Source organism: Alosa sapidissima, chromosome 2, assembly GCF_018492685.1.
Source record: "Alosa sapidissima isolate fAloSap1 chromosome 2, fAloSap1.pri, whole genome shotgun sequence".
Classification (NCBI taxonomy): domain Eukaryota; kingdom Metazoa; phylum Chordata; class Actinopteri; order Clupeiformes; family Clupeidae; genus Alosa; species Alosa sapidissima.
Window position 1 is genome coordinate 22,618,525 of NC_055958.1, and position 12,493 is coordinate 22,631,017.

General features: G+C 38.8%; 2 protein-coding genes across 3 annotated transcripts; both read left to right on the forward strand.

Moving 5' to 3' along the window:
* Positions 1-284: 284 nt before the first annotated feature.
* On the forward strand, positions 285-7,015 carry LOC121702816 (toll-like receptor 8). 2 transcript variants are annotated; one of them, XM_042084222.1, is made up of 3 exons: positions 285-420; positions 843-3,835; positions 6,768-7,015. In XM_042084222.1, the coding sequence occupies exons 1-3, from the start codon at positions 418-420 to the stop codon at positions 6,871-6,873; spliced, it is 3,102 nt and encodes a 1,033-aa protein (XP_041940156.1). In that variant the 5' UTR covers positions 285-417; the 3' UTR covers positions 6,874-7,015. The 2 variants fall into 2 exon arrangements, with proteins under 2 accessions (XP_041940156.1, XP_041940155.1); XM_042084221.1 differs by lacking the exon at positions 6,768-7,015 and having other exon boundaries at positions 843-4,191.
* Positions 7,016-9,432: 2,417 nt separating this feature from the next.
* Positions 9,433-11,183, forward strand: tmsb4x (thymosin beta 4 X-linked). The gene is made up of 3 exons (XM_042084180.1): positions 9,433-9,574; positions 10,430-10,541; positions 10,682-11,183. Exons 2-3 carry the CDS (start codon positions 10,442-10,444, stop codon positions 10,714-10,716), a joined length of 135 nt encoding a protein of 44 aa, XP_041940114.1. The 5' UTR covers positions 9,433-9,574; positions 10,430-10,441; the 3' UTR covers positions 10,717-11,183.
* Positions 11,184-12,493: the final 1,310 nt, after the last annotated feature.

Consider the following 12,493-nt stretch of genomic DNA (forward strand, 5'->3'; position numbering starts at 1 on the left):
TGTGCAGCATTCCAAAGTTAACAAAGATGAAATACCCATTTTTAAAATACCAACTTTTAGCTCCTAAAATAGGTTTCTTCCTTGTCCTTACTCTCACAAGCATAAATCCTGGATTGTCCTATCTTGTGAAAAGGGAAGAGAAAATGTAAGAGCTTCCTCTTCTGTTGGAGGCCAGTAACCATTCTGTAGGCTTTAATGGTCACACTGATGTCCACACCCCCTTATGCACATGCACCACTAAACAACTATTTGGTGAGTCATTGCAAAGCAGAAAAGAGGAACAAGTTCCCTCCAAAGCCCTTTCTGCCATTCTCATGGTATCAGAGCTGTTAGGGAGGACGGTGGAGCAAAGTCGCCTCTGTCCTGCTGTTCACTGTCAACATTTTTCAAAGATGCAGTTCAACGATAGTCACTGAAATGGTGAGAATGCATGATCCAATTTCAGAAATATGTACATAGTGTGTTTATTTTCTATTCAAAGTAAGTTCTAATATATGTAACTGTATTTGACATAATTACTCTTTCCATAAGGACCTTACTGCAATATTGTGTAACTTTTTCATGTTGAATGTAAGAATTGGTATTTATATACTCCTTGTCATCAATTTTCAACATGATGAGTATCATTTTAGTGCTAGGCACCCAGTGCCAAAAACAGACAAAACATTACGTAGTGCAATACTAGGCATTCCGGGTGATACTGTGCATGGCAGAGTGTTATGAATCTGTGCATCATCAAAGTGAGTGTGAAATTGTACTTTTATGGTAAATAACTCGTGTTGCTTCATGCATTGCTGAAATCATCAATCTATTAAACCATCTAACATTTTGATTGTCAACAGGCAGCCCACACATTCTTGATTATAGAGAAGTGGTTAATTTTTTCACTCATCATCAGCTCAACATTGGGGGTTTTTGTCACCAAGGACCTGAGAAAAGTTCCCTGTGATGTGGACGTTAATGCTACAGCAACAGTTTTTAACTGCATGAGACGCGGCCTGAGGAAAATACCAGATGGAATTTACAGAAATGTTACTTCATTAAGCTTGGCAGGCAACAGCATAAGGAATGTGTCGGTGGACAGCTTCAGAGATTTCCTCAACCTGACACATCTGGACCTAAACTGGATAAACAAGAATAATCATGTAAATCTGACCGATAGTGTTTTCAAAAATCTGACAAGCTTAAAACAGTTGTGGCTTTCAGGTGTTGGTCTTCACAACGTGCCCAAACAACTCCCATCAGGTTTGAAGCATATTGTTTTAGATGAGAATAAAATCATATCTCTCAACGACAGTAGTTTCTCAGATATAAAAAACGTGACTGAAATTTCCCTGTCCAAAAACTGTTACAGTGGAAATGAATGTAAAAAAACCTTCAATGTTACAGAAAAAAGTTTCTCAAACTTGTCTCGTCTTGAAAATCTGATCCTGTCCTTCAACAACATAACCAAAGTTCCACAAGGCCTACCAGGTTCTCTCAAAGAGCTTGACCTAGCTGAAAACAGAATAGAATCCATTTTCAAAGATGATTTCAGCAACTTGGTGAACTTGCAATTTTTAAGGATTCAAGGAAACTGTCCACGATGCAAAAATGCGCCATATCCATGTGTACCGTGTAAAAATGGGTCCATTGAAATTCATCCACAAGCATTTGACAGTCTTTCCAAACTACAAGTGTTGCAACTAGCAGGAAACTCCCTCCAAACCATGAACAGCTCTTGGTTTAAAAACCTGAGTAATCTGACAGATCTTTTCCTGTCATTCAACTTTCTGACAAGTGCAATTGCTGATGGAACTTTTCTGATGAACTTACCTCGCCTGGAGAAATTAGATTTGTCATACAACTTTGATTTATTAGCTTACCCCAAAACATTGAATCTATCAATGCATTTTTCAAGACTGGTGTCCCTCAGGACACTACATATGGAAGGTTATGTGTTTCAAGAAATAATGGAAGACACATTTAAACCACTGCAGAATTTAAGCAATCTTTATGTTTTGAACCTGGGGGTAAATTTCATTGTGCATTCAAATTCCAATGCGTTCAAACACTTGCCTAAGTTGGCACTTTTGTATCTCTCAGAAAATAGGCTATATCCAGTAACTGTAAACAAAAATTCTGCATCAAATGAAGCTGAATCATCAAATGGCCTAGTAACAGGAAATTACATTACATTACAAGACAAAGGTTTTGTTTATGAACTGTCACGTCACCTTATTAAGCCTGAATGTTTCAATACTGGCAGAGTGCTGGATCTTAGCAGGAACAATCTTTTCTTTATCTCACAAAAGGAATTTGAAGGATATGATGGTGATATCCTCTGCCTCAATCTCTCAAGAAACGGCTTTTCAGCAGCACCTAATGGAACTGAGTTCACGCCTCTCCCAAACCTGACTTACTTGGATTTGTCATATAATAAGGTTGACTTAGCATATGACTTTGCATTCTCTGAGTTGAAGCACTTAGAGGTATTGGACCTCAGTTACAACAATCATTATTTTACAGTGGCTGGAGTGACACATAATCTAAATTTTTTAGAAAATCTTCATGCTTTGAGGATTCTAAATCTCAGCAGCAATTCCATCTTCACTTTGACAACCAAATACATGAATAGCACCTCTCTAAATGAGTTGCAATTCCAACACAACCAACTTAGTCATATGTGGAAAAAGGATGATGACTCCTATCACAACTTATTTACAAATCTTGTAAATTTGACTTACCTTGACATATCGTACAATGACATCAGAAAGATACCCTCTAAAGTTTTCACAAGCTTGCCACATTATATTAGAAAACTACGTATAAGCCATAACAGCCTCACTGATTTCCAGTGGAGTAACTTAAGCAACCTGCAATATCTTGAAGAGCTTGACATGAGCTATAATGAGCTGTCTACAGTCTCTTCGAATCTGTCAGCAAACACAAAATCTTTGTCAGTGCTTGACCTGAGTTTCAACAGGATATCTAAACTGTCAGATGGATTCATAAATGGTGCCAAAAGTCTTCGATTGCTTAATCTAAGTAAAAACAAGCTCAGTATAATCAGTGAGGGAACTTTCCCCCCTGGATCCGACGCCTATTTGAAAACTCTGCTGCTGCAAGGAAATCCCTTTCACTGCACATGTGATTTGTTAGAATTCATTTTGTGGATAGAAAAAAGTGATATCAACATCCCCAGACTTGCTACCAGTGTAGCATGTGCCATGCCAGAAGAAAGGAGAGGCCATCCAGTCATACTTTTTGACATAAACGAATGTGTCAATGACAGCATGGCGTCCCTGTTCTATTCCTTGTCTACTCTCCTCATTCTTCTCACTTTATTCATTGCTACCACTATGCATTTGTTCTACTGGGATGCTTCCTATGTTCTCTTCTACATTAAGGCAAAACTTAAGGGCTATCATTCACTAGAATCATCAGATAGTATCTACGATGCCTTTGTTTCATATGATACCAGTGACCCTCTAGTCTCAGAGTGGGTGCTCAACCATCTCAGCGTCCAACTGGAAGAAACAGGTGACAAACTCTCACCTATCTGTCTAGAGGAGCGAGACTGGACCCCCGGGGTGCCAATTCTGGACAATCTAACGCAGAGCATCTATCAAAGCCGCAAGACTGTGTTTGTGCTGACTGAGTCTTATGTGAAGAGTGGGAACTTCAGGATGGCTGTGTACCTGGCGCACCAGAGGCTGCTGGATGACAACGTGGACGTGATCGTGCTGCTGCTGCTGGAGCCTGTGCTGCAGCACTCCCACTTCCTGCGCCTTCGCAGGAGACTGTGTCAGAGGAGCGTTTTGGAATGGCCAAAGACTCCCTCCGCTGAGCCCTGGTTCTGGCAGTGCCTCAGGAACGCCATTCATGTGGATAACCAAGTGATGTACAACAAGGTCTATGCTCGTTACTTCTGTGACAAAGATAAAAGAAGAAAGCGTTGAAAAAAGAGTTACTAAACATGTCATACTCTTTCCCTTTATTCATGCTGTTAAATGGACATGTGATTTCATATGATATTCTCTGAAAATAATGGTTATTGAAGGTCATTGAACTTCATTTGTGTACCTGGTCCTATCTGATTGTATTCTGAGTCATCTTTTCCAGGATATGTCTTTGTTAATACGCAAAGATGTAACTGTTTGATTTATTTGAGTTTTGTCCTCAATAAAAAAAAAAAACACTAACCACTAATTCCCGAAAAGCAGATATAATCATAGAACATATATATAGTGAAATTGATCATTCCATAACATTTTTAAAAAAGCCAGTATCTATGATGCCTTTGTTCCATATAATACCAGTGACCCTCTAGTCTCAATAAAAAAAAAATCAATAAGTAGGTAAGTCGTCCATAAGTAGTTGTTTTGGTTATTGCAGAATTCAAATATATGGAAAAATGCTGATTTACATTACATTACAACAAGATCTATGCTCATTATTTCTGTGACAAAGACAATGAAATTGGTTGGAATAATCATAATTATCTATAGCATACATTATACATACATTATACATTACACACATATGCTAAATATGCCTTAAAAGAGCAATATGTAACAATTTTGGTTTGACACATTCCAAAATTCACTAGAAATTACAACAGAATGTGAAGGAATAATCGGCATGACACTAACTCAACTCTGCCTTTGTCATTTCCCTTATGAAAAGGGAAGAGTAAATGTGGGCGTCTCCTCTGCTTTTAGAGGCAGAAGTTTGACTGCAGCGTAACCACTCATCAGAGACTGCAGATTTCTGTGGCCACACTAATGTTCACACCACATTCCAATCTCAACACAATCAAAGCTGCTCACCACTAAACAACTACATGTTGACTTACTGTAAAACACAAAAGGGATATCAGCACAAGGTCAGTCAAAGGCACTCACTCTGTGTAACCATATTCACTGTACCAGAGGCATGCTGAAGAGTTGCACCTGTCAGAAAGGAAAGTAAGCAAAGCATCACCTCTCCTGAACATTGTGGGGTTTGTCATAACTTTTCAAAGCCGGTACTGGATAAGAGTCACATTTCATTAGCATAATATGAAACTTTTTTAAAAAAGAAATAGGCTACCTTTGTAAAGAATGTCAGCATCAATATGATGATATTATAGAATATGATATGAATATACTGTACTAGACACTGTATTACTGTTAATGAAATTATGTTATTACCACAACATTCTGAAATGTTGCACAAGCCAAATTCCAAAAAAGTTGAGACGCTTTGTAAAATGTGAATTAAAAAAAAGAGAATGCTATGATTTACAAATCATGTCAACCCTGAATTTCATTGAGAATAGTTCAAAGACAACACGTTTTTTGAAAAAGGATGTTCATTTTGAATTTAATGTCAGCAACATGTCTCAAAAAAGTTGGGACAGTGGTATTTTTAGCAACGTGTTGCTCCACCTCTTCATTTAAAGGTATGCAGGTTTAGGTATTTTTGGCGAGTTTAGAGCTCCCTCTAGAGTCACGATGTATTTATGTCACTCTGCTATTGTAAATAGAAAACTTCTCGCGACTTATCCCCCCTGTACACAATGCAAATGCTTTTGTTGTAGAGGTGAAGGATTAACAACAGGCAAAAAATATCTCCAAAGAACTGACAATGTTTCAGATTCTCGCGAGTTTTGGCGGGGCGCCACTCTTGGAAGTTGCATGGCTGGTTTTCTCGCTACATCTATGCTGTATAGGTGAACGATTCGCCTATTACAAGTCGTTTACCATCAAATTGGCTTCATAAAGGTGAAAATCTTGCATAGTGTGCCTTTAAAGACCCTATGCAGTTTTGGCAATTTCTTTGCTGTTTTCTCGTTTTTTGCTTGCAGGTTTCTCTGCAGAGCTCCCCCTACAGCTTCAGAGTATATATTTTACAACACTCCTCAATCGGTCAGTCTGCCATTTCCTCTTTTCCTGTTACTCCGACAACGGTTTCCTCGCTTTCTTTTCGCTGGCTCTGCAATGACGAATGTCTATCACTAGTCCATCAGTACCTTGTTCTAGCCGGTGCCTGGCATGTATGTGTGTAGTGCAGTGAAGCAATTTGTTACATTGTGAGGCCGCACGACTTTCTGTCTCTGAGGCCGACGGCCCGCCAGCCCAAAGTTGCAAGGCTGGTTTTTCAGCTCACAGATGCTAGGAGGAAGCAAGACGGCCACCATTCACCCCAGAATAAGTCATATAACCATCCAATGACTCAGAAGCTGTTAAGTTAAGGTAAATTAAGCTTTAAAAACGGCATAGTTCTCCTTTAACAGCATTCTGTAAATGTTTAGGAACTGAGGAGACCAGTTGCTAGAGTTTTGAGAATGAAAGGTGGTCCTAATCCTCCTCGATATAGGATTTCAGCTGCTCAACAGTCTGGGGTCTTCTTAATCATGTTTTTCATTCCATGATGCACCCAATTTGACAGGTCTGGACTGCAGACAGGTCATTGTAGACTCTTCCTCTATAGAGAAATACAGTTTAAATATTGCCATTGTTGGCATCGTTTTCCTGAAATATTCATGGTCTTCCCAGGAAAAGACATTGTCTGGACGACAATATACAGTATGTTGCTCGAAACCTGACCTGTGTACATCATTCAGAATTGATTGTGCCTTGCCAAATAGTCCCTCTCCTCTTTAGCACAGAGGAGTCTATTATTTCAAAAAGAATGGCAAATTTTGATTGGTCTAACATTTTTCTTCTTTACCTTAGTCTAACATTTTTCTTCTTTACCTTAGGTTTACAGGGAGTGATAAATACCTCCATATCTGAGCCCTGGTTCTGGCAGTGCCTCAGGAATGCCATTCATGTGGATAACCAAGTGATGTACAACAAGGTCTATGCTCGTTACTTCTGTGACAAAGATAAAAGAAGAAAGCATTGAAAAAAAGTTACTTTCCCTTGATTCATGCTGTTAATAACTAAATGAACATGTGGTGAAGTGTGATTTCCAGTTTTTCTCTATTGCTTTGACCTGCTTAAGGAAACTGGGATCCTCTTGGTCTTCATGAACACTTTCTTTGCACAGCAGAAGTCATCTCTTGCCAATGTGTCATTTAAAAACCCCAAACTCTATTGGTTTTCCCATGCTAAACAAAAGGAACATCTGCACCTGTGTCAAAAGGAAAACATCTACATCTGTGTGAAACTCCTTTGCACAATTCTTCAATCAGCAATCATTCATTATCCATAAGAGATGCCATGTCTGTTCTGTGTTGCTATTTGCAAGTATGGATCTAATGCACATTTAGACAAAGTACTGCATTGCCTATTTGGTGAAGAACAGTACAAAGTTGTAGTTCAATGAAATTTGTCTTGCCTAGGTGTTTACTGTAGGTCTTACATGTCAATGACAGTTACATCTCGGGAGGAATGAATAAATTATTTTTTATTCAGTACATTTTGTCTTTTCAAATGGAACAGACATAGCAAAAATGCTCATTTTAAGAACTAGATTTTGCATTTTGTTGTCCAGTGTGTAATGATTGATTGAAATCGCACAGTGATTTGACGACAGGATGTGTTTGAAGTCAAGATTTGCTTTTGCTGCATGTTTTAAATGTTTTGAGAGAGTAACAGCCTTTTGCAAGCAAAAGTGTCATTTTGGCCAGAGTGCTTTTGTTCAGACATGGGTGTTAACTATTTTGAGAACAAGTTGACACAAGCATAAAAACGATCGAGAAAAACTGTAATGCATAACTTCATTTGTGTACCTGGTCCTATCTGATTGTATTTGGAGTCACCTAATATGTCTTTACGCTAATGTGTGACTGTTTAATTTATTTGATTGTTGTCCTCAATAAAAAAAAAATATCCATGAGTGGGTAAGCCGTCCATAAGTAGTTGTTTTGGTAATTGCAGAATTCAAATGTATGGAAAAATGCTGATTTGCTGAATTTAATTCAGGAATGCAAAGAATGGAAAGTTAACAACCAAACCACCAAGTGTGGGTCCCTGATTTGATTAGTTTAGTAAAATTATCCAGCCCCACTAATCCCTGAAAATTAGATATAATCATAGAACAGCAGTTTGTAAACTACTATTTTATGAAGGATTTTTTTTTAAAGATATATATAGTGAAATTGATCATTTCATCACATTTTAAAAAGCCAGGACACTCTAAGTGTGTAGGACAAGCAATGTTATGACAAAATGATCACAGTGCCAGTAGTGGTCTGACAAAAGTGATGTTAAATAGGTGATGGAATAATGTTATATGCTAATAATCATTGTTCCTTCAAGAGCAAGAACTAATCAACATTGATGCATCTGCATCAGAACTTTGAATAGGATTTTGGTCATTGAGAGATTTGGTAAAATCTGGGTGCATTTAGGGCAACGGCAAAACCACTTCTGAGTGTATGTGTTCTCCAATACTGATGTCATGGCATGTGTCTGTAATGGATTATCTGCTCAGGAACTTCACTGCATTCACAGACAAGTTAAGGCTTCACATATGCAAAGCAGAATTATGTAACTCTGTCCAAAATAACTGCTGACTTCTAAGGGCTTGGCCTCATCTTAGCTAAAGAGTAGAACAGCAGAAGGTTCAACTATGTGTTTGGTAGTCAAAAGTGAAATAGATCAAAATATAGTCTTTAGAAAAAAACAGTTGTCTTAAAGTCCTAAGCTGTTATTAACATGAGGTCTAAAAGCCAGTGTTCGTATGGAGGTGTGTCAGTGTCCATGTCATGGATTACTTGCACATCTGCAATGACAAAATCCAGATGTCACCTTTGAAAAGTCCTGTGTGAAAACAACAAACCACTTTCTGCCCAAAAGCCCCTGACCTGTTCTCTGCAGCAAAAAACCTTGACCTGTCATTGTTTGAACATGTGTGCAGCACATCATAAACCAGCTCTTATTAGTAAATGGGTATTGTTAGCGTAATTCAATTATAACTGACAGTTTCACACTTTCTGAATGAATATATGAATGGAAAAACTGCTCTCACAGTGGAATGTTCAGTAAACCCCATGAATTGCATTCATTGCATCCAAGGACCATTATCCTACATTATTATGGTGTGTCTTCAGATTCAGTTACAAAAGTAAATTAGTAGGCTAGCCTAAAAAAGTAAAAAGTAGCCTATCATCGAACTTTCTCCTAATGTTTCAATCTTACTCCGCCCTCTTAAGAACAGTTCTCAGGTTGCTCCAGAGCCTCCCCGTCTGACTGTCTTCATGCACGTCCGCTGAATCTACAATACTTTATGAGCTGGTGTGCTAGGTTTTAACGTGTCCACACGGTGTCGCATAAACGCAGCTTTCCGCTTTGAAGCTTCACATAACTACGACGTCCCTCTTCAATTAGAAAAACCTCATAGGTCGAATTGCAGTTAAATAATATGTAATTACTTTATCAATCTGTAGCCGAATGCACACCTTCCTTCTATCTACATGAATATACTGAGTAAGTACAGTACCACACAGCACCTCCACATTCCTAAGTCGTTTTTAGAGGACTGTGGTTGCGTCACTGGTTAATTTGCATATTACGGCGTATATATACCCTGATTGCGCTACCATGCGCATCACAGCGCCACACCATCTGGAGCCAAATTAACTGTCACCAGTCGAACTCCGGTAAGTCTTTTATGTACTTTATCTCTCGTTTCTTCTGAAATGCGACTCCATTAAACGACAGTCATCTCAACTCTGGGTACAAAACTAGTCTTATGTCGAGTTTGTGTGCATAGGTTCAGCGAGACGCAACTTAAGTGTGAATGTAAATGTGATTAGGCACTTATATTAACGTGCAAGATTTACGTTAGCCTATCTCGTGACCCTATACGATTTGACTAAGTAAGTGCTTGATGTTTGAAAAATGTCTGAAAGACGAGGGCATGATCTTACCGGAGACACAGCAGTGGTCTTTGTTCATTTGCAGCCAAACATGTAGCCTAAATAATGAATCCTTTCAAGGTATTTCTGTTGGTTCATTGGTGTGATTGGATGTCGCCAATCGAGTGTTTTTCTGTTTAATTCACATTGTAGCCTAATTTTGTGCTTTGCAACGTTAAAACACAATTTTGGTTCCTCCACAAGTCCTTTCGGGTGACGCGGGGAAGGGCGGTGGTTGCATACCATAGGAGAATGGAGTAGGCAAAAAGATGCTCAAAGTAGACTGAGTTTGTGATCCTATAAGCTATTGTTTGGGCTGTTTCTCTAGTCTATACATTTTAAGAGCAGAAAACCGATTGCGTAGAGAATGAACTTTATGTAAATTGACTTGGTAGGCTCCATTCGTTATGGGCGCGGCTTTTCACTCGAATAACAATGTGTAAAAATTAGCAATATCCTGTCTTTATTTCTTGGCATTTGCAGTCGTGCTGATGCAGGCCCTTGTCCTGTTGTGGTATATTTGGAAGTATATAGCGCCTCTTGGCCAATTGCCAGCCTCTCGAAATCCCTTCACTGTTACAATTTTATTCCCACTAGATATCTGCTATCATGTCTGATAAACCAAACCTGGAGGAGGTCACCAGCTTCGACAAGACCAAGCTGAAGAAGACCGAAACCCAGGAGAAAAACCCATTGCCATCAAAAGAAAGTAAGGGTTTGTGATACTTGCTCACCATCAGGAGGGCCATGATGAAGTAAATGTGCAGGCCTAACTCTGTTTTGTAGGGGAGTTTTTAATGGGTTTGGAAGTATTCTCATGTTCTAACACAGAACATTGTGTTTTCACAGCCATCGAACAGGAGAAGCAGGCGGAATCATCATGAACCCCTTGTTGCCACTATGCACTGTACATTCCACAAGCATTGCCTTTTTCACCACTTTTAGCTCTTTAACTTTGTATTGGAAACCCTAAGTTGCATTGTGATTGGACAGATCGCAGATGACTGTACAGCCCATATGCCTGAGCCCCTTAAACTGCAAAGAAAGAAAATGTTCAGATTGGCAGTCTGCACAGAAGAAATGCCACCAATCATGATGTTTCAATTCCCCCTTGCATTGTGCCACCTGTGTTCCTCTGTCTGGTTCAAGTCTCTAGAGGCAAAAGGGGAGGAGCAAGAGTGATTGAAAAGTCCAGAATCCCACACTTGTAACAGCCGGAGTGTGGGACTGTTGGTGACTGATCAAAATGCTATCAAGTCATGCAGTGTTTGTTTTTTGTTTTTTGTATAAGTTTAAATCTGGGAATGCACAAATTTTGTTTTGATATGCAAATAAAATAATAAACCTGGAACTTGAGTTGCCTTGAGTTTTCCATGATTGCTTTTAAATGTAACTTCTAAGAATGCTATACATTTTGTTTATTATTCTAATATACTCTTACTTTATTATTATTATTATTTTTTTTTTTTTTTTAATAACCTATAATAGCCACATTGACCATTACCTACAACTAGCATACCAGCACCTGCAGGGCTCTGAAATGGTTAAGAGGGTGTGACGTGTGTGTTAACCTGGTGCAGGGACACATGCAGGCTTTACAGTGTTGTGGTATAAGTGGATGAACAGAGAGCCACTTCAGGCTGATTATTTTGCTAGCACTCTACTCTCGCCAACTGACCTTAAGCTTTTTTTTTTTTTTTTTTTTTTTGCAAACCAATAGAGTAGTCCTTCTGGTCTTCAGGCAAACATGTAAACTTAACCTCCCCGAACACCAGGATAAGGCTGTGGTAGGCCTACTTGCCCAAGCAGGCAAGTGTGTGTGATTCTTTCTCACAAACATACAGGTGTTTGAGGGTGTTTTGGGGCAGTAACCAGGTATGCCATGCTGTTGGAGGTGCAAACAAACGCTGTATCGCTATTGAGATCACAGTAAGGAGCTGGGAAGGGTTATAAAAGTATTTTGTGTTTAGTTGTATAATGAAAACAGTTTTTATAGCCACCCATGTGTGCACTTCTGGCTCCTTGGCTATCAATTTGGTAACCATAACGGGCTATTTGACATCTTTAGAACACTAAACATATTGGAGATGTTAAATTACTCCAGTCTAGATTTTTTGATGTTAATCACTCATGGTGTATTGCTATTGTCTATCCAAAATAGAGTGCCTGTTTCGAAATTAACTAATGATCAAATCAACCAAAAATCTGATTGTTTGCACCTCCAAGCGTCTGTGACGTAAGTTTGTGAAAGAATATATAGACAATTGTGAGGGGACACTGAAGACAGTAGATGTGAATGTTGGTTTGAAAGCTATACCTTTTTAAAACAAGGGATGCAAATTAGCATGTGAACTCACTATGTTGTAAAGCAATTGAAGATTTCTTCAACATATCAGTATCATAGTCACATATCAGTCGTATTTATGATTTCTAGAAACTGCTTTGGTACATGTCAGGATAAGTGGATTGTTGTTAAGCTGGTTACTCTTAATGACATATTAATCCGCTCAAGAGCCACTGAGTTTTCCAGCCAAGTATTTTCTGGTGTCCTTCCTGTGTGTAGTGAACTCACACATTCAGCGGAGTGAGGTCAGGACACTTTTTGGTGAAGCCAATTGACTCTTCTTCCTTGTCCAGCAAAACACCTTTTTCAGTTTTTAC

Bases quoted from the DNA above. Each gene is read 5' to 3' on its own strand.
- LOC121702816 (XM_042084222.1), top strand. The intron at 3,836-6,767 runs GTTCTGGCAGTG...ATCTGAGCCCTG, and splicing joins ACTCCCTCCGCTGAGCCCTG to GTTCTGGCAGTGCCTCAGGA.
- tmsb4x (XM_042084180.1), top strand. From the start codon at position 10,442: ATGTCTGATAAACCAAACCTGGAGGAGGTCACCAGCTTCGACAAGACC. The intron at 10,542-10,681 runs GTAAGGGTTTGT...GTGTTTTCACAG, and splicing joins CCCATTGCCATCAAAAGAAA to CCATCGAACAGGAGAAGCAG.